This window comes from Pocillopora verrucosa, chromosome 4 (genome assembly GCF_036669915.1).
Source record: "Pocillopora verrucosa isolate sample1 chromosome 4, ASM3666991v2, whole genome shotgun sequence".
Classification (NCBI taxonomy): domain Eukaryota; kingdom Metazoa; phylum Cnidaria; class Anthozoa; order Scleractinia; family Pocilloporidae; genus Pocillopora; species Pocillopora verrucosa.
In genome coordinates, this window is record NC_089315.1 from 31252585 (window position 1) to 31276773 (window position 24189).

Genomic DNA, 24189 nt, shown 5'->3' on the forward strand with positions numbered 1-24189 from the left:
TAGAAAAATATTCCATATTTGGAGTACTCTAGAGGTACGAAGTTGCGGAAAGATATGCAGATCTTTCTTGGAAACAAGAAGCATTCACGGTGTCTCTGGGTAATCCATAATAATATAGCCGATGATATGATGCTGATCTTCCATTTTCAGTCGAAAGCTGTGCCCAGACAGAGAGGGAAAAAGGATTCCTGGAAGATGTGCATAGATTAATACGCTATGAGCAAAGGTAAACATAGTTTTCGCAGAAAATGCGGAAACGTGACAAAACATGCTAATATAATGCTGAAAGTCTTAATAACAGCTGTTTTTGCTCTCCTTCGAGTGTTGATGATTTTGTTAGGACCTGATCTTTGATGCTCCTTTGCGTCCACCTTTTAATCTCGAAGTGAAGCGCTTTGTCTGCTTTCGTGAACGTAAGAATTAGTTATCGTGTGCGTTTCCTGACACTCCATTGCAATTGATGACAAATATGAGGGATTCACGATCGATCCAGATCGAAGCAATATGGAGAGCCATTTAAGTAACAGTAAGTAATTTGTGCCTCAGTAAGTGTGTCGATATCGCAGTGATTTTGTTCCTTGAGGCGCCCATTTCTTTGTGTCGGTACACCAGATTTCGATTGTCTTGTAATTAAAGAAATAATTAGTTGTTCGTTTCTGGCATTCTTCTCTAATAATACCTACAATTCTTGGTTAATAGAAGACAATGGCGACTACGCTTTGTTTTTGAATTGTACGGGGTTTCCAAGTGTTAAAGAGAAATCGTTCCGTTGCAGTTACGACCGAAGTTCGTTGATCGCGTTTATGTCATCTATGAAAATAAAATGCATATTTACTCAGCTATTTTTTTTATATTTCAAATACAGCATGCACTTGGAATAATTTTGGTATCATACCTGAAATGGTGATCACTTTGTGTTGTAAAAGCAATTATTTGTAAAAACATGTTAAAGCTGTAAACTATTGTATAGTATTGGAGGAGTTTTTGACTTTAGATTTGTCTCCTGATCATCCCTTCCTAACTCTAACCCAACCCCTAACCAACAGCTAAGGACATCTCCCTTTTAGTTACATCCAGAGATAAGTAACATCTATCATGACATACGACTGCTTCTACACTGTATGCATAAAAAAGAGTTATCTTAGTTCAGATTTATCATTTCTGTTTCCAGGTGTTAGGAAACAGTTGTTTGAAGCCTGCACAACAGGTGATCTTGACACACTACTACAAGCCATTTACCACAATCAAGATGTAGTAAAGGAGCTAATTTGTGGAGAAGATGTAGCTAGCTCAACTTTGCCCAGAAATTTTCTTCATGTGGCCTGTGAAAATGGTCATTTGGAAGTGGTACGTCAACTTGTAGCCTTTGGTGCTAATGTCAATCAAGCTGTTGAAGAAATTGGAACTCCCTTATGTGTTGCATGTATAAAAGGATATGCAGACATTGCAAAATATTTGTTAAAAGAAGGTGCATTTGTACATAATCCTGTATTTGGTCATTTGTCGCCAATTTTACTTGCCTGTAAATCTGGAAAACATGATGTGGTGGAATTTTTATTATCTGAGCAGCCCAGTCTCCTTGGATCCCATGGACCATTGCTACTCTATGAGGCATGCAGACTTGGGCATGTCCAGCTGGCAAGACTGTTGATCAGGAGAGGTGTTGATGTGAACCCACCATCTACATCGTTAGACTCCCAGGGAAGGAAATCACCAGGCAGTCCTCTCAAAGGTGCATGTGAAGGTCATCAGACTGCTGTTGTTAATTACCTTATTGAAAATGGGGCCAAAGTGACCTGTGATCTTGTAGAGAATTATTGGGAACTTATTGGAGAAGCTCTAATGAGGTAGGATACTAAAATCTTTTGGAGTATTTAGTTTGCTGGGTTTGATTGTAGCACAAACAAACTTTGATCACTGTCTGTCTCATGCACTTGGAGACAGACACAGGAGATAATAGATACATACATGGACAATAATATTGCATCTAACAGGAGGACATGGGAAGCTTGCATGTGTTGGCATGGCTCTCACACTTTGATAATGAAAATAAAATTTTGAAATTTAATATTTATATGTAATTTCTGAGAAAAATTTATTTGATAAACCAAGGTATCATGTGGCAACCTTGATGTGCCATGACATTATTTGTATTTTTAATTTGGCTGCAGATACACCAAAGAAACTAGGAACAAACGCAAGACAGCACTTTCTTTTGAAGTTGATCCAAGTGTGACAATGTTTTCTGCTGCTTGGAGTAAAAAAAATTTGTACGCCATTCATAAAGCTTGGTTTGTTAACTTGTCAGCAAGACTTGTGAGTATTGACCTGTCTGATAACTGCATTAAGGAGCTTCCAGAAGAGCTGTTTAATATTCTTCCAGCCCTTGAGGAGCTTGATGTGTCTAAAAATCAATTGAAATATTTACCAGAAGTTATCAGCAGCTACACAAGGTATAACGCCATACTGTATGGAAATAATGTATTTGTTATTTGTAAAACGCTTTGTCCACAAAAAGGTGAAAGTTTTATAATCTCATTTACATGTGCCCTTTGAGCGTTAAAACTAGGACCCCAGCCTATTAAGAACTTAATTTTACCTTCCCGACTTTATTTTCATGTCTACATTGATGTTATGAGAATAGGTAAAATCGAAGCTTCCGGCTTTGAGTTAGACAGTAACTTGATTATGACGGTTTTTTCCCAGCAACGGAATTTTCTCGGAATGACGGTCTCTAAGTTTGCTGTTATAAAATAACGACAGGGTGTTTGGTTATTGTTCCTGAGTATCACATTTCTATTTTCGTGGAATCGAGATTCTGTGAACCCTTTGCAAGTCGATATAGATCTAATTCGTCCTCTGCGTGACTCGTACTGAGCATCAACAAGAAAATCATTGACTGATATAAAGAAGGGAAAGTTACTTCGATTCTGAGGAGCAAGCAAATGAATTGCGCTACTTGATCTTGCATTTTAAGATTAGGAAACTGACGTTTAAAAGAGACGTTGAAAAACTGTAACGACGGGATCGGAATGAACAAACTTATTAGTTGTAAGGAACCCTTGTAACTTACCCGTATTAATCAGATATTATAAAATCCAGGTACATCTTCGGACATACTTAGTGATTAAAATGTTCAACTTCTCACGCCGTTTCTCACCGTAATTAATCTTCGAAAATAAAACCTCACTCATAATGACAGATATAGAACGTAAATCCTCCAACATCCTGCGAGCAAATTTATATATTAGCCAGTCTGTCTCACAAATCACGTTTTCTCACGGAGTCAGCTCAAAATAAATTAGTGCGAAGAGGCACATTTCTGAAGCCGGTTTATTTGATCTAGCCACAATGGCATGTCTTCTTACGTGTAAATGCCTCATTGAATGCAAATTTAACATTCACTTTATCCAACAGGATACAAAAGCTATCAGCTTTTGATAACCAGCTGACATGCGCCCCTGTCTCTTTGTTTCAATTACCCACAATGAAGAAACTAAACCTCGCTCAGAACAATATCTCTTCCTTATTTGGCGAGCTGGAAGAGGGCGAGGAAGCTGATAGCGACACATGGGGCTGTACTGCACTGAAGGTTCTAACATTGTCATTCAATCAACTAAAAAGTTTACCTAACGGTATTCAGGGAGCTGTCGGGCTCACAAAACTATATCTGGATCACAATAATCTACGAGACTTTCCGATGGCTTGGAAATGCCCCTTGGTAAGATGAATGTTGTTGTCGTTTCACTGCGTATTCATATGTTTATTAGAATTGATATGTACAGTTTCTGTTTGAGAATTGATATGTAAACTCATTGAATACGATTATTGTCTTCTTGGTTCAAAGGAAATCCTTGACCTTTCGCACAATAAGTTAACCAGTTTTTCCTGTAACATGGAAATGGTGTGGGACACCTCTCTGAAGCGTCTCTATCTTTCAAGCAATAATCTGGGATCCATTTCTTGGAACTTGTGTCAGTTGTCAGGACTTCAAGATCTAGATATGAGTCACAATAACATTCGAATGTTGCCAAAGCCAGAATTCTGGACATGCAGCACTTTGCACAAGCTAAACCTTTCCTTCAACAAGGTAAAACGGCTAAAATAAGTGAAAATTATTGTTGCTTTTCTGAGTGACGAACATCTGGAGGAAGGCGCTTCTCTTATTCTACCTGGCTGACTGTGATCTGTGATCGATCTTAATTGAATGAATTTGATTTTACTCTCTACAGTTATCCGCCAAACCACTTGTCGAGTCACAGATGGGTTCTTCAACACTGAAGCGTTTCCAATTTTTCAAAGCCTCCAGCTCAGAAGATGGTCAAGAAACAAAGACTGACTGTGAATTTCCTACAGCACTATTTTCTCACACGCTAGAGACACTTTCTGTAAACGACAACAACTTACAGTCCTTACCCTTAAGTATCTGCGGATTGATGAGCCTCATCGAACTGGACTTAAGCGAGTAAGAATTATAGTAATGTTTCAGGGCAGTACTAAGTTACGATCTTATTCTCTCCCTCACCCATCTCTTTCTTGTCTTCTTCCCTTAAATACCCTTTATAATGTAATTACGGGTTGATTATAGTTGAGGTTTAATTCAAGTTGCCGCTGGGTGAAAGCGAGCAATTAAGGGCTCCAGTTATTGGCACGTATCTCCTTCCTTAGCCTCGTTTACAGTAATGAGAAGATAGCTGGAATCTAATTCGAAATGAATGATTGATAACTTTCACTCACATTCTCTCCAAAGTTAATGCTATTTTTTTACGTAATTTATTTTGTTGTTTTGTTTTCATGCAGTAACCCTGAACTGCGCACACTTCCTCCTGAACTTGGCAACTTACGCGATTGCTGGCAGCTCCGATTGAACAAACTAAATCTTTCAGGCATTCCTAAACACGTCAGACCTGGTAAGTGACCTTGGCGTTGACCTGGACCTCTAATGATGAATTTCAATTTAAAGACGGAAAATTTGCGTCGCGAGAGAGAGGAGGTGGGAAAAGGACGAAGTCACTCTACGATTGCTAAATTTTCTTTACTCGTTCTTCCTCTCTCCTGTCTTATGTCTCTGGGCGCTCATCCATAAATGCCGTTTGTCTCCGCTCTTTTCAGGTGAGATTGGTGTCCGACCAAAAGACACGCTGGCATACTTACGAGCAACTCTTCGGAAGTCTGTACCGTATTACCGCATGAAACTGATGGTGGTAGGTTTACAGGTAAGAAGTACTTTCCCTCTTAGTTACGAATTATTATGGCCTAGGTTCTGGGTTTAATATTAAAGTCGTACAATCAACCTCCATTGATTACAATTACATCTACTTTTTAAGGGTCGAGGGAAGACAACTTTGCTGTCTGCTTTAAAAGGTCAAAAACTGCCACCTAACCTGTCCACTGTGGGAATTGTGATTGACGAATGGCAGGTTCAGATCGGGGCCAGTTCAAGGTTTTCATTACAGCGCTTCTTAACACAGGTTAATAAATGAATCAAACATTTTCATTAGAATATTAGAACCTTAAGTTGAACTGAAATACTCTAGATTCTGACCTTTTTTCCTTTACCAGAGTGACGCACCATTAATAACGTTCAGCACTTGGGATCTTGCGGGGCAAAATGTTTATTACGCGGCTCATCAAATGTTTTTGTCGCCTAATACTCTGTACCTGGCCGTGTGGAACGTGACACATGGAGAAGAAGGAGTGGAGAGTCTGAGACGTTGGCTTCTCAACATACAGGTGGTGATTTAAATGCTGTAGTCATTTTACTGGAACAAACCTGACTCGAATGTTTGTCAGGTCAGCTACGCACGCAGCATTAGTTAATCTTCATTTTCACCCATGGATTAGAAAGATTCACTGTTCAGGATAAATTACATGAAGAGCTTTACGATTGGGTGCGGCAGTAATACAACCAAAGTAACCACAATGATCAATCAGTGCAAAGTAAATGTCACAAGGCCCCAATGAGAACTAAAAAAAACAAGACAAGTAAAAATACAGCCTGATGCGTGGACATGGCCAAGTATAACGATTGGTTTTTGTTTTGGACGTGATTGGTTGAGAGAGTATCACGAATCTTTAAGGCCATTCTTAAAACAAAGGGAAGCGAATCCCACGCAATCCCGGATAACGTTCGCCTCTCAATTAAAAATTGCTCCAAGGTCGCCTATGATCGACGTGTTTCTTATACAAAGTGATAACCACATTGTCCAAAATGGTATACCTCCGGTGTCATGACATAACTAGGGTTCTGAAAAATTTCCCCTGTGTTTCCTTTCAGGCTCGTGCACCGTCTTCCGAAGTTTTGATTGTCGGAACACATCTGGACTTGCTTCCGAAGAAAAATCGACAACACCGCGTGGATGCACTGAAGCAAAGCATCGCGCTGAAGTATTTGGACAACCAAGGATTTCCGAAGATTGTCGGCAATATTGTTGTGTCGCCGACGACTGGCGAGAACATTCCGGAGTTGAAAGAACTGATTTACAGCAAGGCGTTAAAAGTCAAGGATCATGGAGAAAACATCATTGGCCGAATGGTTATTAGTTTTTATTGTTTTCCTTTCCTATTTGATTTTCGAAACAGCCGTGATTTATGATGAGATAGACAGAACGTCAACATTGTTCTTCCTTTATTTCATTTGCCTCCTTCATCTTTGTTCAGCTTGAAAAAGTCAGAGTGCTAATCGGTTGATGACTTAATTGTTTCTTACTTCTCTCTGAATTCTCTTCAGGTACCACAAAGTTACATCGACCTCCAACAAGCTGTTATACAAGAGGCTGAGCGCCGGAGAACCACAGGCGAACCACCCTTACTCTTGGAAGATGAAATCTTGCAACTCGCCAAGTGCAGTCCACAGAATGACATCTTAGATACTGAGGAGCTAACACTAGGTAAGTGAGCTTCCATCATCGAACACGACTACAAGTGTCACTGGCGTTATCTCACCACTGATATGTGGGAATGAAGGTGATTTTTTGTTGTTGTTGTTTGTTCAGACCTCGGGTTCGTTGTCGCGTTTCGGATTAACTTTGCATTTTTTTTTGCTACAGTTTATGGTAATGGGTAAGAATTACCGTCATGAGGATAAGAAACCTTTCGCGAACTTCTTAAGATCTCTCTGACTTGGTTCACGTCTTAGCGTTTTCGGAGAAACAAACGAACAATAATAATAATAATAATAATAATAATATAAAAACAAAAACAGACGTCCGAGAGATGCAATATCAAAATTCAGTTAACGACATGCCTATCCACCAGTAACTTGTGAGCTGAACGTATTGTGGTATTTAAAAAAAACTAATTTTTCCTGGGCGTATTCCGTCTTCTCTTAGCCACCAGATTCTTACACGAGAATGGTGTGTTACTTCACTACAATGATCAGCTGCGGGGCCTCAATCATCTTTACTTTATTGACCCTGCTTGGGTCTGTGATCTTATTGCGACTCTTGTCACCGTCCGAGAGAGAAATCCTTTTATTGTTAACGGTGTCATGAAGAAGAAGGATTTGCAGTTGGTGTTGAGAGACCCCAAATTCCCCCAAAATTTTATACTACAGGTGAGCCTTAAAGTCATATTTTGTACAACACTGACCGATCAGCCGTCTGATGGATTTATTGACTGAATAATTACTTGTTTCAGTATCTGCAACTAATGGAGCGTTTCGAGATTGCTCTCTCTATAAACGAGGAACAGCTTTTAATTCCTTCAATGCTACCAAAAGAGAAACCAGGACTGCAGCTTCACAAGCTTCAGAAGTTGATGGCCAAGAGAAAAAAGTCAAACGAACAGGTGTGGCTAAATTACTCACGTTCCTCACCTTCACAGTACTTGAACTTGAGTAAAAGTATGCACTCTTATAATATTTCTGACTTACTATTGTATGTTACTGATCAACAGGGCAGATTTTCCAGTAGTCGTGGCAGCAGCTCACTAGACAATTCAAACATCAACACAGTGTGTAGGAATTACCAGATGGCCTACACGCCGAGCGGGTTCTGGAGCCGACTCATTACCAGGCTTATTGTGTCCATTCAAAGATGGCGGACTATTGAGCAAATAAAGGAAGAAAGCTATTCTTTGGTTTACTGGCGGGAGGGGATTGGTGTCGTGTATGAGGGAGGTTACTTCAAGGTGGAATCATACCAAGAATTGGTGCGTGACTTTTTGTATCGTACGATCCTTGTGTTACATGACTCTTCTTTTCTGTGACCCTTAAGTGTTGCATTGATTGCTATTAAAAAAAGTCAGTTCACGTTACATGATGTTTTTGTTTGCCTTTGAAACTAACTATTTTTGACTCTGTATTTCTTCTTCAAGATCCCTGTAAATCAAGGAAAGGCCGTCTTCCAAGAAATCAATGGTGTCGCTATCACTGTATGGTCAGAACAGCGAGACTTTGCTGCTATTGGATTCATTGTCGATCAGATTGACGCTCTCATTTCGGAATGGTATCCGGGTAAATGAAAATACTGAAGCTATTTGCTTAGGGTTAGCAATCACAATCCCTGTGAAAAATAAGTTATTTTTTGAGAATCGATACAGAAGCAATTCTAAAAAGAAAACAAAAGAAACCCGTGAAATAGTCGGAAAAATATTGTAAGCCCAGCTCGTTTAGAGAAAAAATAACTTCACCTAGTTATCAGTGTAGCTGTGGCTGGTTTGCTCTGAGAGTTAATTTGGTTGAGCCTCCTTTGTTAAATACCCACAGTCGATATCTCACCTTTAAAATAATTGGTTGTAGGTCTCGACGAGACTGACATGTATGGGTTGCCATTGGTCCGTCGTTTAATTCCGTGTCCGCTTTGTATCAACTGGATGACTCACCGCAAATCAATGAAACGATCTGTTTCTATGGAGTTTCCATCCACTCTTCCCTCTAATTTTCTTATGTTGCAAACTCTTCATCCGCACAATTTCACTCTGACGGAATGCGCAGCAACTGCGATGCGTTTTTCAACTATCAGCTGTCCTTCCCATCCGGATAGAGTGGTGTCCATATCGCTTCTTATCCCGGACTTGTTAATGGCAGACCTACCCCGGCAGTTACTTGTGGATCAAACTCAATTCAAGTTCGACCCGCGAGAATCACATAAGATTGGCGGTGGTGGCTCTGGTGAAGTGTATCGTGGATCATATCGAAACGAGACTGTGGCGGTGAAAATATTCCACTCTATAGGCCAAACTGGGTAAATGTTTGAGAAATTCAAATTTAACTTTTCTGTTATGCTCTTCTTATAAGTTGAGTTGTTAACGATCATGTTCATGTGCTTGATGCGTGTCGAAGGATTTTACAACTAACTGGTGTTCAGACATCATGGTTTGGGCTTCTGTGACTAAGGACTCAGGCACTTTATCATTACACGTTTGGAATACATATTATCCTAAATATTATTCATTAGAAGAGGTAAATCCCTTGCGTGACATTTATGGTTTCTTTGACTCTTCCCGATGTGCAGCTCTCTCCTTGACAGCGGACTTGGAAACACTGGGCCCTCTCCTGGATCCAGGACTTTAAGTGGATCCTGTTATAGGTCCCATGTGAGTGAGGGCTCAAGTGGCCGGAGATCTGATGTGTACACTGCCAACACTGAACGTGACATGGAGGAGGAACTGGAAAGGACTAAGGTTGTCAAAGCTTTCTGGGACTTACGTCAAGAGGTAATAATAAAGCAACATAATATCAGTTTCTAATCTTTTGTAATAAAAGTAACTAACAGTGTCATATTTTTCTTTACCCTGCCCTACGCCACCCTAGTCCCCTCGTTTCACTCCCAAGAGCTTTTCATTTGCATTACAGACTACACATCACTAACGGGTCGCTTATTTGCAAGTAAACGCTCGAGAAGTTGTTGCTCTCACATACCACCATTGTTTCTTAGTTTTATAACACACCCGGTAAGAACCTCCAGCCCTTCTTCAATCTCCCTCCACAAAACCAATAATAATGAATAAATGACAGAGATGGGCATTATTCATAAGAAACTAAGTTCAGCCATATTCCCCAAATATGCGGCAGATAGCAAATGATTCAAGAGTATTAAGATGTTCTTCGAACAGTTAATTTTACTTATTTTCGTAATGAATTAGGTTGTTAATTTGCTTTAGTTGATAATTTTGAAATTGTTAGAGTAGCAAGGATTTTCTTTGTGATCGTGTTTTTAGGTAGCAGTCCTTTGCCGATTGAATCATCCATGTGTTGTCAGACTTCTTGCCGTTTCTCTGCGTCCACTATGCTTTGTTTTGGAGCTCGCCCCTTTTGGTAGTTTAGCTACAGTCCTTGACGAGCTCTCATCAAAGCGTGAAGCTCGAGAGAACGAAGGCAGCCAAGTTTCCAGGAGCAGGGAGTCAATTCTTGGGCGTGAATTATCCTATAACATCGCTTTTCAGGTATCTGTCACGTGTAGAGAAATAACAGACGCCTTAGAGGATTACCTTGGAACTAGAAGGTGTCTAAAGGTACCTCCAAGGTTTAGCTTTAGGATTGTGACGATGTTGACACGTGATTGCTTCTTTCTCGTAAGTTTTCTTACGTATGCGGTGACTTGAAACCGTTTGCCACCATAAACCGCTTACTTCCTTCCTTAGACAGGAAAACAAACAGACAGCCAACAAACAAACAAACAAGAGTTGACCTGTAGCAAGTACGAAAGTCAGAACCCCTCAACAGGCATCCGTGTGTTGCCTCTTGTTTGCTTTTGCTCTTGCTTTCGCACCAAAGCTCAAAAGAAAAAGACAGCATGTTTGCAATTCCTTTCAACGCTTTTAATTCTTTTTATCGCCTCAGGTCGCCAGTGCCCTTTGGTATCTCCACGACTGTAACATTATCTATCGAGATCTGAAAGCCGACAATGTTTTAGTTTGGTCCATGGATGAGTCCGCTTTATTGAACGTCAAACTATCTGACTACGGAATCTCGTGTTTCGCCACACCTCAAGGAGTTGCTGGAGAGGAAGGGACTCCAGGATATCAGGCTCCGGAAATTCGCACTGGAGTCGGTTACGATGAAAAGGTAATGAAATCACAGACTTAGTGATAAAAGCAGAAAGGTTAAGCGATATTGTGCTACCTACAAGTAAAATTGTCAAAGTGCATTAGTTACGAGCATCTGAGCGCGGAATCTGAAGGGCTGAGGTTTCGATTCCTCATGAGGACTCAAAATTTTTTCTTTGTCCCACGCTCGTGACAAGACGAAAAAACATCTTTCTTTAATGCATCAGTTATGTTTCTTTTTTTTGTTCCAGGTGGATATTTTCTCCTTTGCAATTTTTCTGTTTGAGCTGCTGACAGGATGTCGTCCTTTTAGTGATTATCGCAATGTCGTGGACATCAAGAAAGCGATTCGACGAGGGGTGCGGCCTTCACCTCAGCTTGAATTAGATTCACAATTACCAAGATTAGAACGGCTAATGAGGTAAGAATTTGTCAATGATATACCTCTGCTTCACACACTTAATACCCTTGTAAGATTGTCCACGGAAATTCAGTTTATTGATAGTGCAAGGTTTCTTTGGGATAATGAAACCACCTCACAGGAGAAGGAAGGCGGGAAAAACTATAACTGAATGAGTTACCCACCGCAAGAAGATATTAAGTACTTTTTCTAAATGTGGTGATGCATGTAAAATTATTATAGAGGGTTTGGATCATGTGGGTCAACGCTTAATTAAATCCCATTCACACGTAATTCTCATTCCCACTTTACCTTGTAACTTGCATCATAACTTATGTTGCTTTGCATTCTTTAGATCATGCTGGCATCAGTTGCCAGAGAAGCGTCCTCCTGCAAGCGAAATTTTAAAAGAGATGGAAGATCCAGCTTTCTTATGTCAGTGTCGACTGTTACCAGCCACTGATGAAAACTTGTTGGAGAAAGTTACAGCAATTTATGCCTTATCAAATGTTGCTTCTGGTAAGACTCGACGGCTTATCGCCATTGGATCATTTAGTATAAGTGCGCGTGTTGCTTGTGTCTTTATTATCTCTCTCGTTCATTTGGGTCTTTTCCATCCGTAAAAGATGTCGACTTTGCTCATGTACTCGTCAACTTATGTTACCTGCGCACTCTTGCAGGCAATCCCAAGGTCCCTGAGGCTATGGAGGGTTCTTCAACTGAGATCGCTTCGAACTTTATTCTGATTTGGAGTCGTGAACGAAATGATCGGTACTACAGTATAATCAACTGTGAGACAGGAGTGTTCCATACACAAGGACAAAACTGTGAGGGACATAGAGTGCTTTGCATGACGAGAGTTGAAAATCGAACTTGGCTTGGCACGGAGGTAAATAAATTTTGTTATTAATCGCAAACAAGCTGAAAAGAAAAAACTTCTTCTTTGCAGTACTCAGGAGTGGATATGATTAATTTCGAAACTGAGAGAAAAAAATTGTTCTAGTGTTGCTTTTAGTTTATTTTTAATGTCTATAAGAGTGTAAATCTGACAGGGACCATTTTTGTAGGGGTGCACTATAGAGGTGTTCGGACGGACGTCCTGGCGTAATCCCTCAATTCTGTGGTCGTATACCACTAAGGCTCCAGTTCTTGCGCTGTTGACGGAGTATTTTCCTACAGATGAGGACCTTCCTGAAAAGGCAGAGCTTGAGGTATAGCTACAATGTTTTTTGTGTAATATTGTCACTATGATATAGTTGCCATGGTTTTGTGTTTTGTATTCGTACATTTGTATGTCGCAGCCAGCGTTAAATTCTCTTCCAAGGGAGCTTCCTCATTATGCACTAGTGGTGTTTAAAATGGTTCCCTTCGAAGCTACATAGAGAAATGGACACAAAGGCAACTGAAGTAACCTCGCTAAAATGTAACAATTCCAGTACCTTTCAAAGGTGAATGGGAAAAAATACCTTTGGACGGAATTTGGCCTGGATCAAACACGTCCATTTAGTTTTTTAACTTCCAAGATTAGAGTATCTTGAACTTCACATTTAATTGAGGTTTCTGTCTTTTTTCCATTAATAGAGTGGCACAAGAGTTAAAAGTGTATTTGCTTCCCTTGCCAATGGTACCCTGATAGTGTTCACTCCTAAAACTAGATTAGCACGAAGATTTTCGCATGCTGATGTCACTCTAGAAACGAAAGGCGAGGATGAACGGTTGAAAAAGGAAAGTGACAAGTGGTCTAACTTTCAGGTTTGTTGTGTATGTTGTCTTTTTTTTCAGTTGCGAGAAATACTAAAGGAGAAAGACTTTACCCTTTGTCACATTAGAAATGAGAGATTGAAACAGTTTGTTGTTAACGATTGCACGTTATACTGCGAACATGGTATTACACATAAGTTCACAACATGTACACGTCTAACGACAATGGATTATTCTTGGTCAAAATTCATTTACTTCTTAGCCGAAGACCATTCTGGTGGCACTAACAGGTTGTGGGTTACTCTTTAGTGATACATAGCTGTGTTCACTTATTGTAGGTTGTTAACCTTGGTCAGTCTGGTATGCCCACCAAATGTATGGTTCTCGTATTCAATAATAAAGAACTGTGGGTTGGATGCGGCAACAAGATTGTGATAGTGGATACCAACACCTTGGTCATTCTGGACGAGATTGCGGTGTACCAAACGCAAAGGACGCATGTCCGGATCATGGTAACGGACGGAACACGTGTTTGGTGCGCGGACAGGAGGTCATCGAAAATTTTACAATGGGAAGTTAGCAGTCGTCAGCTGACCAATATTTTTGACTGTGATGTTAACAGTCCAGTTGGAAAAGTTTTAGACACAAACATAGTAGAGTCCCGCCGTTTCACTTCAAGAAAAGGTGATGATGAACGCTCTTCCCGTCGTGACAGAACAGTCAGTGACCCACCTGATATGTGCGAGCCCTCTTTCACTGAATCGATGTTTAAAGAGGCGATGGATCGTAGTATCAATGAAGAAGGCGACGAAACAAACTCTTTGCGTAAAGAGGATTCACTTCCTCGTCGAATTGGTTCTGACTTTGGTCGAAATACAACAGAAAATGATCGTCATGAGGATTCTAAAAATATGGATTCTAAACAGGTTCAGGCATTTTCCCGTTCTCTGTCCCTACCAGCGGAAACCGTCTCCGATGAGGGTGGAATTTCTTCTTTTTGTAGCACAGATACAACGAAAAGTATCACAGTTCTTGCTCAGGCTAGCAGTACCCCGCAGGAGTCTCACGCTCAAACCGAAGATTTTCAAACAAACGAAGATTCTGTTTCAGTAATTTCCGAAAATGTTCCAACTTTAATCGAAAAAACAGCGACAATCGATAATATTCGAAACTCCGGCGAGGAAGTCATAGAATCGAGATGCGACGCTACTTCCAATCATGGCAAAAGTGATGCATTATCTATGACATTATCAGTTGAAACTATTCCTGAAATTACAATTGAAGCCCAGAGACAGACAGGAGACAACAATGTTGAAGATGAAAAAGAGACCGAAACAGTAACCAGAGAAGCTGTCGACAAAAGGGAAGGTGCAGATTTTGAGCTCGTTGACCGCGAAGAAACTCGTCAAGCTTTCATCGAAGGTGCACGAAAAAGTTTAGGCTCTGAAAGCTCGATATCCCGTCCATGTGCTTCTATGACGTCGTTAAGGCAGCCTTTCAATTCACCTTCTCGAACTCCCTCGCTTATGAGTTCAACCAGGAGAAAATCTCAACGGCGACAGGAGAAAGATGAAGGCAACAAGTCACCACTTAGTAAACCGTGGGCAGCGAGACCTAGGATACGAATACTTGCTGGCACAATTAATCGTGTGACAGCACTTTCGTTAGTGAATGGCACGTTGTGGATTGGACGAGGAGTTGGTGACGTGCTAACACTGAACGTCAACTCATTTAATGATGATGTTCCTTTGGGTCTTGTGTTCGCTCAACTCGAGAGTGACAATCTTCTAGGTTACGAAAATGGTCAAGTGGATGAAATTGTCAGCAGTGGCATGGACAAGGTGGTCTGTTTGCGTCGGCTGGAGACTCCAAGAGGTAGCGTGAATACTACAGAACGCGGTTTGGAGCGCTATCAGTTGGTCCTGTGGGAGGCCTGGGGAGACACGGAGTTTAGAAAATTTAATTCGCGGCTGGAGGAGTTTAACTCCTTGATTCCGTAATCAATGCTACTATATTATAGCATGTTAATATGTTATAGCATGTTACTATGTTATAGCATGTTATTATGTTGCCACAAAATCCTTTAAGAGAGTTTCTTTGCATGACTATTCCTCGTGTTCGTACTATATTTACTTCCCCTTCTGCAAAAGTTCGAAGGAAACTAATTTTACAACACCACTTAATAATTCCTATGTTATACTTATACTGAAAATGATACGTATGATAATTATATTGATGACAAGAGGGAGATGAGAGATTTTTCTAAACAAAAAGGGCTTAAAAGTCCGTTAAAAAGAGGAAAATGATGACTTTTTATGTACGAGTTCCTAATGTACACACTACAACGTTTATCTCTCTCTGACTACAACCGTGCAAGTTGTTCATGACAGTACCAACTGTCACGTGTGTTACCATGTTTCGAGGACTTAAAAGTAATGAAAATGGTTGGCTTTTACTCCCATTTTAGTTAGCATTGTAATTTCTAAGTTGTGAGCCATTAGTTTGATTTAATGCGACGTTAGCGTTATTTATAGTACAGAATACACAAGATTGTTAAAAACTAGTTTTATTTAGTCAAGCAATTTTACAAGAAGTAGTAATTTTGAAGATTCGAAATGTATTGCTCGACGGGTAATTGTATTTTAGACTATTAGTATTTAATTTGAGCTGGTTTTGGTTTTTCTAGAACAATTTTTATCGAACGAATGAATTCTTCGAAGTGTTTAGCGTTTGTTTTGTGATTGGTTGTTGCTTAGCGTAGCTGCAGTGTGTGGCTTTAAAACAAGACGAGATGTCTGAGAGAATCTACCGCATAATCACATATTTCTAATAGTGGGAAATTTGTGGGGACAAATTTGGTTTCAACGAATATTTTAAGTCTTCAATGATTGCCATCCCTAGCCTAGATCTTTGGATTGCTTGTTTAAAAAAAAATGAACTTAAGAGTAACATTATAGATTTGATACCTGTTGGATTTCATCTCGTGATTTTTGTTGTATTCAAACTCAAAATATCAGTCACGTTACGTAGTGTTTCGTCAGCACATTTGTCAGCACTTTGAGACGATACCAACAAGCTAATGGTAGCTTGATGCGTACTAACCCAGTAGTCTCCAGGCTTTTAACTGCTCTCCTTCATCAGTAATTACACAAAGCCAACTTAGATGTGAAGGATAAAAATCTAGATGGCCAATCCAAAAGACAGACGTAAAGTGAGACTAAATTTGCTGGCTAACAGTTAGAGAGAGTCTAAATCGTGTCTAAGACGTGTGCAATAGCTGAGACCTTATTAAAATTACTGTTTTCTGACCAATTTTGCGATCTTATTGCGAATTCTATGTTTAAAATGTCATTTTGTTTTATTTTATTTGTCGGGTGTGTTATCCCGACGATTACGTGAAGGCCTGCTTTGTTAGATTTCATTGACACAAACGAGTGGTCATTTTAATACCTCATGCATTACACAGTGTTTAAATCAGTAACAGCAGTTGATTCTTCAAAAGGTGGTAGGCCACAACCACGCAATTATATTGTTCACGGGTATTGTTGGTCTGATATCAATTTAAATAACTGACAATATACCTATTTTTGCGTCGATTACGTTATGTAACATATTTGTTTGGTTAGCGGTTGCTTTCGTTTCTTGACGCCTCTTAGTCATAAGCTTTGACCTTGTATCCCTCACTGCTTTCACTGAAACACACATAAAGATAAATATTCTAAACTGGCTCCTGAAAGTCAACAAGCCATGATCCACTCTTATGGTGAAACGTTATCGTGCGAGGAAGAAATAGCATTGCAATATAGCAAACCTCCTAAAAATCAACAAGGGAAACATTTGGCAATGCTAATTGTGAACCAAAATAGTTCACGTGATAAAGGTCATGAATTGTGGTAGACCAAAATAAACTGGCATGAGTTGACATGAACTTATTTCATTGTCAGTTCTGAATAGCATCACTTCTGGAAAATATTTCATCCTAAACCGGTAATAAAACGTCGAAGGATACGCTGGAAAAGGCTAATATATCAAGTGTATTTCCTTTACACGCACACACATGAACTTCATTACTTATTAAAACATTCCAATGTAATTAGAAGGATATTTTTATGCGTAGTTTAGTGACTGCATATAACCCGGTTGAAGCGATGGAACAGGCTTCGCAAAGGCCACCTGATATGATGTTTCCGGAATTATATGCGATATTGCCGTAAAACAGCTCAGTTCGGTTCAAACTGTCGACCAGTCGTGTTGTTGGAACGTCATATGCCCACTCTATCAAGCTCTGTTGTGCCTGCGGTGGCGCAAAAGATTGTATACAGCGGCATATAGGAAAGATCGTCAGCCAAGCACATCTGGAAACAAATTTTCAGTGTCATACGGTTGTATTGTGATAAACGGTTTGTACTGGGTTTGTTTAGGTGTTTTCTGTTTAGAACTCGAGTCGCGTGTTTTATTTCTTGAGTTCACTGCGGAACTACAATTGCTGTCAGAAACTGAGAGCAAAAGATCATTAATCGTGGTTTTATTCCTGCTTAGGTAAGTTCTCGAACTTAACTCTTCTGTAGAAACTCCTTTAATTTACTAAAGTGGTAAGTATTTTTCTCAAGTGAATTTTGCAAAGCTATCAATGAAGAATAACGAAAAAGTAAATCACGGGTGAGACAGTTGAAAGTACAACTTTAAGTGATAATAATTTGGTTCATTTACAAACATTTCCTTAGGATTTCAATTCTATTTTTTTCCGAGTAGTTTATTTACCGGGTGAAATGTCGCACTAAAGAGTGGTAACCTCTAAAAGATGTGCAATAGGTATGGTTATGACAGAGTGAAATTTTCGAAACGCAGCAGATTCAAGAATGAACGGGAAGCACGAAAACTGTCGGGGATATCATTTCTTTCCTTTCGGTATACTTAGAGTATATTGCATGAGGATTCTATCGTAGAGTACTCGTTCAAATTGTCAAAGCCTTTCAGCAAGGAGAAAAATGGACAATGATTTCTCTGTATGGAGAACAGTCAGCAAAGAGACTAAATTGACTAAATTATGTTTTGACAGCTAAAACCACTTATAAATATTTACCAGATCCTTCAACAGTTGAATTGCTCCAAGGGTGACTGATATTTTACGAGCGTTTTAACATAATAAGGAGCACTAAATAAGGTTGTTAACATTTGTTCCCAATCGGAAGTTGTACAGTGATGAGATAAAAAAAAAACTTATCGTACTCACTTCATCATCGTCTTCATCTTTATGAACATCAGTAAAATTATTTTTAGCTCTTTCTGGAAGGGGGAAGCGATATTTGGCAATGGAGGAAAGCCGCCCGCCCAAGATGAACATCATCACTATGTTCCTGTTGGTGGCTATCCATTCACATACTCTTGCTTTAACGTAATGACATTCATAACATATTTGTCGAAAAGACCAAAGCAATAATCGTATTCTAAAGTGATTATTAATCATTGTTCTGTTTACAAACTTCCAAAGGAAAACCACGATGACAGCAAGTGCGAGCCCTTCGGTGACGCCTCCAAACCTGGCCTTAGTTCTATCAGCCGTCACAATAAACGGACTACTAATTATCTTGGGTACACTGGGTAATCTACTGGTACTTTTGGTGATTTTTTTCAACATTCGACTTGCAACACCATCTAACCTACTTCTTGGAAACCTGGCCCTAATTGATTTATTAAGTCTGTTTGTCGTCTCTCCTGGTGGTATCTATAAATATATGTGCAGGAAAGGTTTTTGTCACGTCCCAGAAACGTTTGTTGTGGCAAATCGTGGACTTTCACAGTTTATCGCGCCTGCTGCAGTCTCAAGTTTATTATCGATCGCTGTAGACCGTATTTTATCCATTAAATATCCATTCAAGTACACTTCTATGATGACAAAACGACGTGCTGTCGTCATTATCTCCCTTACGTGGCTGTTAGGGGCATTTATATCAGCTGTTTTTATGGTACTAAACTTTATATATATACAGCCTGCATACTGCACTGTCATCATGTTGGTGACAATATTTTTGTACATTCATATCTTCCTGTTTGCTCTGAAAAAAGAAAGACAGATTGCCAGCTTGCAGATTTCAAACGTGCAAAGAAATACAAACTTCTTACATGAACGAAAGTCGACGAGAACAATGGCAATAATTCTTGGTGTATTTTGTGCTGCATGGATCCCAGCTCTTATATTTTACTCAGTAGTTTTTCCAAGTGATCCACGATACTTCGACATACAGAACTGGATTAACATAATATACTATTTAAATGCCTCTTTAAATCCATACATCTACTGCGTACGAAGCGCTAACTTTCGGAAGACAATGAGAAAGATGGTGAAGTCTTGTATGATTCGTTACAGGTGACAACTGGCCAGGACTATGCAATGACTTTACGGAGTTTTCGAAGAGCCTTGTCACGGCATGGAACATGACACGATAGCCGACAGGAGAAAGATTATATTTGTTATAAAGCTAAGAAAGTTTTAAATTCAAAATTAAACTATCTTTAAATTCAGATATATGCAAAAGTATTTTTTGAAATTTACTGTATGATTAACATTACAGCAATGGTTTCGGAGTGAAGTACATCGCAGGAAAGGTTTCAGAGATCTCTCACCTTTTTAACGAAATCAAAGGAAATCGGTCATAAATTATACCTACTGCGCTCCTTTTCAGCTTGGTTTTCCTCTAAAATTGCCCTCATGTGCCTCTGATCACGAGCCCGATTTGAATCAACATAAAGAGTGCCAAATAATACAAGTACTTTATACACGAACCCGAGGAGCCAGTCTCTACTGGTGTATTGTTTGCTATGAGAATGACCTAGTCCAACCTTTCTGGCGACCAAACACCTAATAATATGTCAGCGGATAAAGAAAAAGAAAGAATAGCCACGGCGAGACAAAAATTGTTACTTTAGAGAAAGTACAAGACCGAGAGAGCTTTCAGACCGGTCTTTACATTGGAAAAATAGAGAAATTCAAACCTGAGTGTCAACAAAGTACCATCAGCTGAGTTGATAACGTAAATTTGCCGCCGAAAAGAGTTTCAGAGAGTAAAGTAAAGAGTTTTACTGTAAAGATTTTCACCGTTAATTGTTTTTTCACCTCTAAGAATTTGTCAACAGGGGTTACGCGGCAGGAAGAGATGACCCGGCCTGTCCACTTCAGTTTATTTTGTCTCTTTGTACGACCCCTGGTTGATTTGTTCAAGTGCATGGGACGAATCACTGCAGTAATAACCTGGAGGTTTGCTTTCCCAGGCTGCACTTGGCGTGGTTTACCTCGAGACTGACCCGGGTCAGTATTTTTGGTGACCAAATACGTCAAAAGAGGAGAGACAATAGTGGTGATAAAAATTATTTCAAACTCGAGTACGACGGGATAGTTGTGGTTCCAGATTTTTGATCTCAAGAAGCCTGAAAAGGCTTCTTGAGATTATGTTTACACGACAAAAATTGATTGAACCTCAACCCTTTTGGTCAGGTCAATCCCGCGTCTTGACAAGGTTCATCTGGCGAGCTGCACCTAAACATTAGCGAATGATGACGGAACATGACAACTGATCTCTGTGTTCCGATTGGTTTGTTGGGTAAAACGGACAGTCAGTGTCGTTAGGTATTGAAATATGAGCGCAATATAAGAATTAACTTTACTTACGCCGTTTCATTTACCACAATAAGAAGTGATCCTTCAAACACTCATAAAAAATTTTCAAGCCCTACAGACGAAGACTTTGGGGTGAGCGGAAGGCAATCTTCTTGAAATATATGTATCTTTTTCATCTTCAATAGAGATGAGTGAGAGATATGTTCAAATCAATAAACTTCGTAACATGTGTGTCAATTGTCGGCGTACAGATAGCCTGGGAATCTTAATGAGACAAATATATAGGCGCAGTTCATTCAACCATGTGAAAATTTACAATATTGTTCGGGCTTGTAATGAGTGGGTGTTTCACTTAATGCATGTGGAAAAAAAACAAGTTGTTATTACATTCTTTGACTACCTCCAGGCAGAGAAACTACTTCACCACGAATTTCAGTCGAGTGAACGTTCAAAAGCGGAGCTGACAGAGGTTAACTGTTCACAGTTGCCAAAGCAAGTAAGGTAGAATCAAACACTAAAGCGCTCTCTTTATCTACAATATTTTCTGGTTTGCGTATAGCAACACTGGTGATAGGCGATTGGGGCCTTACTATTGGAATAAACGTTTTTTACAAGAAACAGTTGTCGTTAACCCATTGGTTGATGACGTTTTTATTTGTTTAAGATGCTATACCAGCTAAGAATGTTTTAAAACAGAAAGCAATTCTCCTATCCAAACGCTGGCTGAACTCACAGCCTGAGCCGCTAAGAATTTCGTCACATCGCGTCGACTGATTATTTAAGAGAATTATTTAAAAATATATATTTCTACATATCCAGTCTCCCTCTAGCAGCTACCAGCCACGGATTTTACATGGCGTCCTCAATAGAGCAAGCCAGTTAATGATATTTTAGCTACGTTTTTCTATCCAATGATTTGTTCTATAAATGGTGAATGTACTATGTTCTTTGAAGATTTCTAGTTATATTCTGTTATGATGAGCTGGCCACCCTCTTACTTAGATTTCTAACCTGTACACTGAAAGTTTGAGAGCCCCCTAAGTATTCCACTGTGGTCTCCATTGGAAGTCAGTTCAAAACCAAGAAGGCCATGATGACCTATGTACTGGTCATCCAATTCACAGATGGTCAAATATTTGATAACAAGCTGCAGAAGAAATCAGTAATAAAAAAGTGACCAATATCGAGATTAACAACAAATATTTACACCTCTCTTTGAAGACGAAGTTAGGAGCAAATAGAAATTAACCATTCATCTTCTATGATAGTTTGACGACTATGCATATATGCCCGCTTCGAATAATACCTGATACTGCACCAACAAATTCGAAGGACATGTGCTCAGTTATTGGTTGTAGATTTTCCTATGATTGGTTAATTAAAAGTTTGGCTTCAATTATCATAAGTCAATGGGCGCATAAAGCGCCAGGAAATCTTGAACAATATCTATATTTTAAATGGTATGCATGAAAAAAGATTTTTAAAACCATGAATGACCACTTAAAGTTTATGCTTTTTTTCTGATGGTGCTAATTGTTAATATTTCTTTATGTGTGAATTACGAGGTTCATAACGTGTTTAAAATGCCTTCCATTTTTCTCTTTTTTCAGTTCTCCACATCGAGTGTTAGGCAGAATGTATGAAAACACCACTCGACTCGCCACTTTAAATTTAAGTCGTCAAACACCGACCATCTTAACTGATGCGACAGGTGGAGCTGTTATTGCGCTTGATGGACTCATTTCCATATTTGGGACGTTAGGAAACCTTCTCGTATTAGCAGTGATTTTTGTTGCGCTTCGTTTCTCAACAGTTTCCAACATCTTGATAGCGAACTTGGCTTGTGTTGATTTACTGACCGTTACCGTGCTGATTCCAGGTGATATTGCACGTCACTTGTGTGCTAGAATGGGACTTTGTCACGCGGACAGGACATTGGTGTTGCTGCACCGTGTACTGGCTCAGTTTATTGTTACTGCTGCCTCAACAAGTTTATTTTTTATCGCATTGGAGCGTTTCATAGCCATTGCTTTTCCATTTCGTTACAAGTCCCTGTTCACGAAGACAAAAGCTACAGTGTGTTCTTTCCTAACTTGGACCTCGGGTGCATTAATTACCGGTATTTTCCACGGTTTAAATATCATTTACGTTCAAAACACCTACTGCATCTTGCTACTTTTGGTTACATTCATACTATACTTTTACATGTTCTTCGTTGCCTTAAAACACGAAAAGAAAATAGCTTCAACGCCGGCTAACTATAATATGCGGCCGACTCAACTCCTTTGGGAGAGCAAGTCAGCCAAGACAATGGCTATTGTGTTGGGTGTGTACGCACTTTGCTGGTTTCCCTCAGTGATATTTTACTCAGTGGTTCGACAAACTGATTGGTTGTACCCAAGACTCCAAGTCTGGATAAATACAGTGTACTATTTGAATGCTACCTTAGACCCGTTAATTTACTCTGTGCGAAGTGAGAAGTTTCGTAGATCTGTTAACAAGCTTCTCACATCGTGATTTAAAGATGCGAGGCTCAGTTTGCCTCATAAATAAAGGGGGTAAGTCTGTAAAGAAACTGTAGTGCTGCATCGGATGGGAGAGTATAACAGGATAATTTAGTTTTATCAACTGAGTTGATGACGTAAATTGGCCACCGTAAAGAGTTTAAAATCTGACGTTTCGAGCGTTAGCCCTTGGTTGGAGCAATTGGAGGAATTGCGGGTTGTGCGTGTTTATATAGAGCTACGTTATTGGTGGAAATATGGTGACAAGAAAACAAGAATAAATCAATTGAATGAAAAGCGCTCGTTGATACCGTGGGGATTAAGAGTGCCGATTTGAGTGATATATTTTTGTCTTAGAGTTTTGCGGCTTTCCGAACTACCTAGATGTATGGAAAGGCCGCAAACTGCCATATGTTGCTTAGAATGGTTAAGGAGATTTAAGTGTCTACCGACTGATTTGGATGCGTCCTTGTCATTTCTTTCTACGTCGCGAAGGTGTTCTCGGCCACCTAGTCGTCTTCTTGTTTCATCAATGTATAACTTTTTGCAACAAGTGCAAGTTATGCAGTAGGTGACATTGGCGAGGGTGCACGTGAAGTGATCAGTGATCTTTATCACATCTCTTGGGTCTCAACTTTTTCTCTTCGTTGTGACTGAAAGGACAAGTTTTGCATTGTGAGCTAGAGCATTTTAAAGTTCCAGGTTGGTCACTGATTTGAAATGAACTTCTGACCAAAAACTTGCTTATGTTTTTGTCACGTTTGAATGAAATTAGCGGAGTTTGCCTCACCTGTGTGGAGACAGAGTGGCATATCAGTGGTATTAGATTACAAACAGTGTCCACAAAACACGTCCTTCCTCTTCACAATTTCATTTTCGTGATAAATTAGGATTTTCATTGAAAATGGCGTAACTTGAAGTTTCCTGACAAAGCATTTGGTTTTTTTAATGCGTTAATGTTTCCCGAAAATATTTGCAGG

The 24189-nt window shown here is 39.6% G+C and overlaps 3 protein-coding genes across 6 annotated transcripts; all 3 read left to right on the forward strand.

Annotated features, from left to right (window-relative positions):
* The first annotated feature begins 68 nt into the window (after nt 1-68).
* Nucleotides 69-15816, forward strand: LOC131799353 (leucine-rich repeat serine/threonine-protein kinase 1). Of its 3 annotated transcripts, none has more exons than XM_059117073.2 (26): nt 69-226; nt 1172-1847; nt 2172-2453; nt 3418-3721; nt 3848-4090; nt 4233-4465; nt 4801-4910; nt 5113-5216; nt 5328-5471; nt 5563-5733; nt 6278-6535; nt 6731-6890; nt 7332-7555; nt 7639-7788; nt 7897-8151; nt 8317-8455; nt 8741-9185; nt 9456-9657; nt 10162-10386; nt 10784-11008; nt 11241-11410; nt 11745-11908; nt 12070-12278; nt 12457-12600; nt 12971-13141; nt 13429-15816. In XM_059117073.2, exons 1-26 carry the CDS (start codon nt 217-219, stop codon nt 15088-15090), a joined length of 7080 nt encoding a protein of 2359 aa, XP_058973056.2. In that variant the 5' UTR covers nt 69-216; the 3' UTR covers nt 15091-15816. The 3 variants fall into 3 exon arrangements, with proteins under 3 accessions (XP_058973056.2, XP_066021927.1, XP_058973055.2); XM_066165830.1 differs by having other exon boundaries at nt 1172-1347; nt 1570-1847; nt 7639-8151; XM_059117072.2 differs by having other exon boundaries at nt 7639-8151.
* A 1512-nt stretch (nt 15817-17328) lies between these two features.
* On the forward strand, nt 17329-19541 carry LOC131799356 (trace amine-associated receptor 13c-like). The gene is made up of 2 exons (XM_059117078.2): nt 17329-17629; nt 18582-19541. Exon 2 carries the CDS (start codon nt 18592-18594, stop codon nt 19459-19461), a length of 870 nt encoding a protein of 289 aa, XP_058973061.1. The 5' UTR covers nt 17329-17629; nt 18582-18591; the 3' UTR covers nt 19462-19541.
* Nucleotides 19542-21075: 1534 nt separating this feature from the next.
* LOC131799351 (trace amine-associated receptor 13c-like) lies at nt 21076-23859 on the forward strand. 2 transcript variants are annotated; one of them, XM_059117069.2, is made up of 2 exons: nt 21076-21201; nt 22316-23859. In XM_059117069.2, exon 2 carries the CDS (start codon nt 22341-22343, stop codon nt 23220-23222), a length of 882 nt encoding a protein of 293 aa, XP_058973052.2. In that variant the 5' UTR covers nt 21076-21201; nt 22316-22340; the 3' UTR covers nt 23223-23859. The 2 variants fall into 2 exon arrangements, with proteins under 2 accessions (XP_058973052.2, XP_058973053.2); XM_059117070.2 differs by having other exon boundaries at nt 21117-21206.
* Nucleotides 23860-24189: the final 330 nt, after the last annotated feature.

Excerpts from the sequence above, each read along its gene's own strand:
- LOC131799356 (XM_059117078.2), top strand. The coding sequence starts at position 18,592 with ATGACAGCAAGTGCGAGCCCTTCGGTGACGCCTCCAAACCTGGCCTTA.
- LOC131799351 (XM_059117069.2), top strand. The coding sequence starts at position 22,341 with ATGTATGAAAACACCACTCGACTCGCCACTTTAAATTTAAGTCGTCAA.
- LOC131799353 (XM_059117072.2), top strand. Across the intron at positions 5,734-6,277 it reads GTTGGCTTCTCAACATACAG|GCTCGTGCACCGTCTTCCGA; the intron begins GTGGTGATTTAA and ends GTTTCCTTTCAG. Across the intron at positions 9,186-9,455 it reads CACTCTATAGGCCAAACTGG|CTCTCTCCTTGACAGCGGAC; the intron begins GTAAATGTTTGA and ends CCCGATGTGCAG.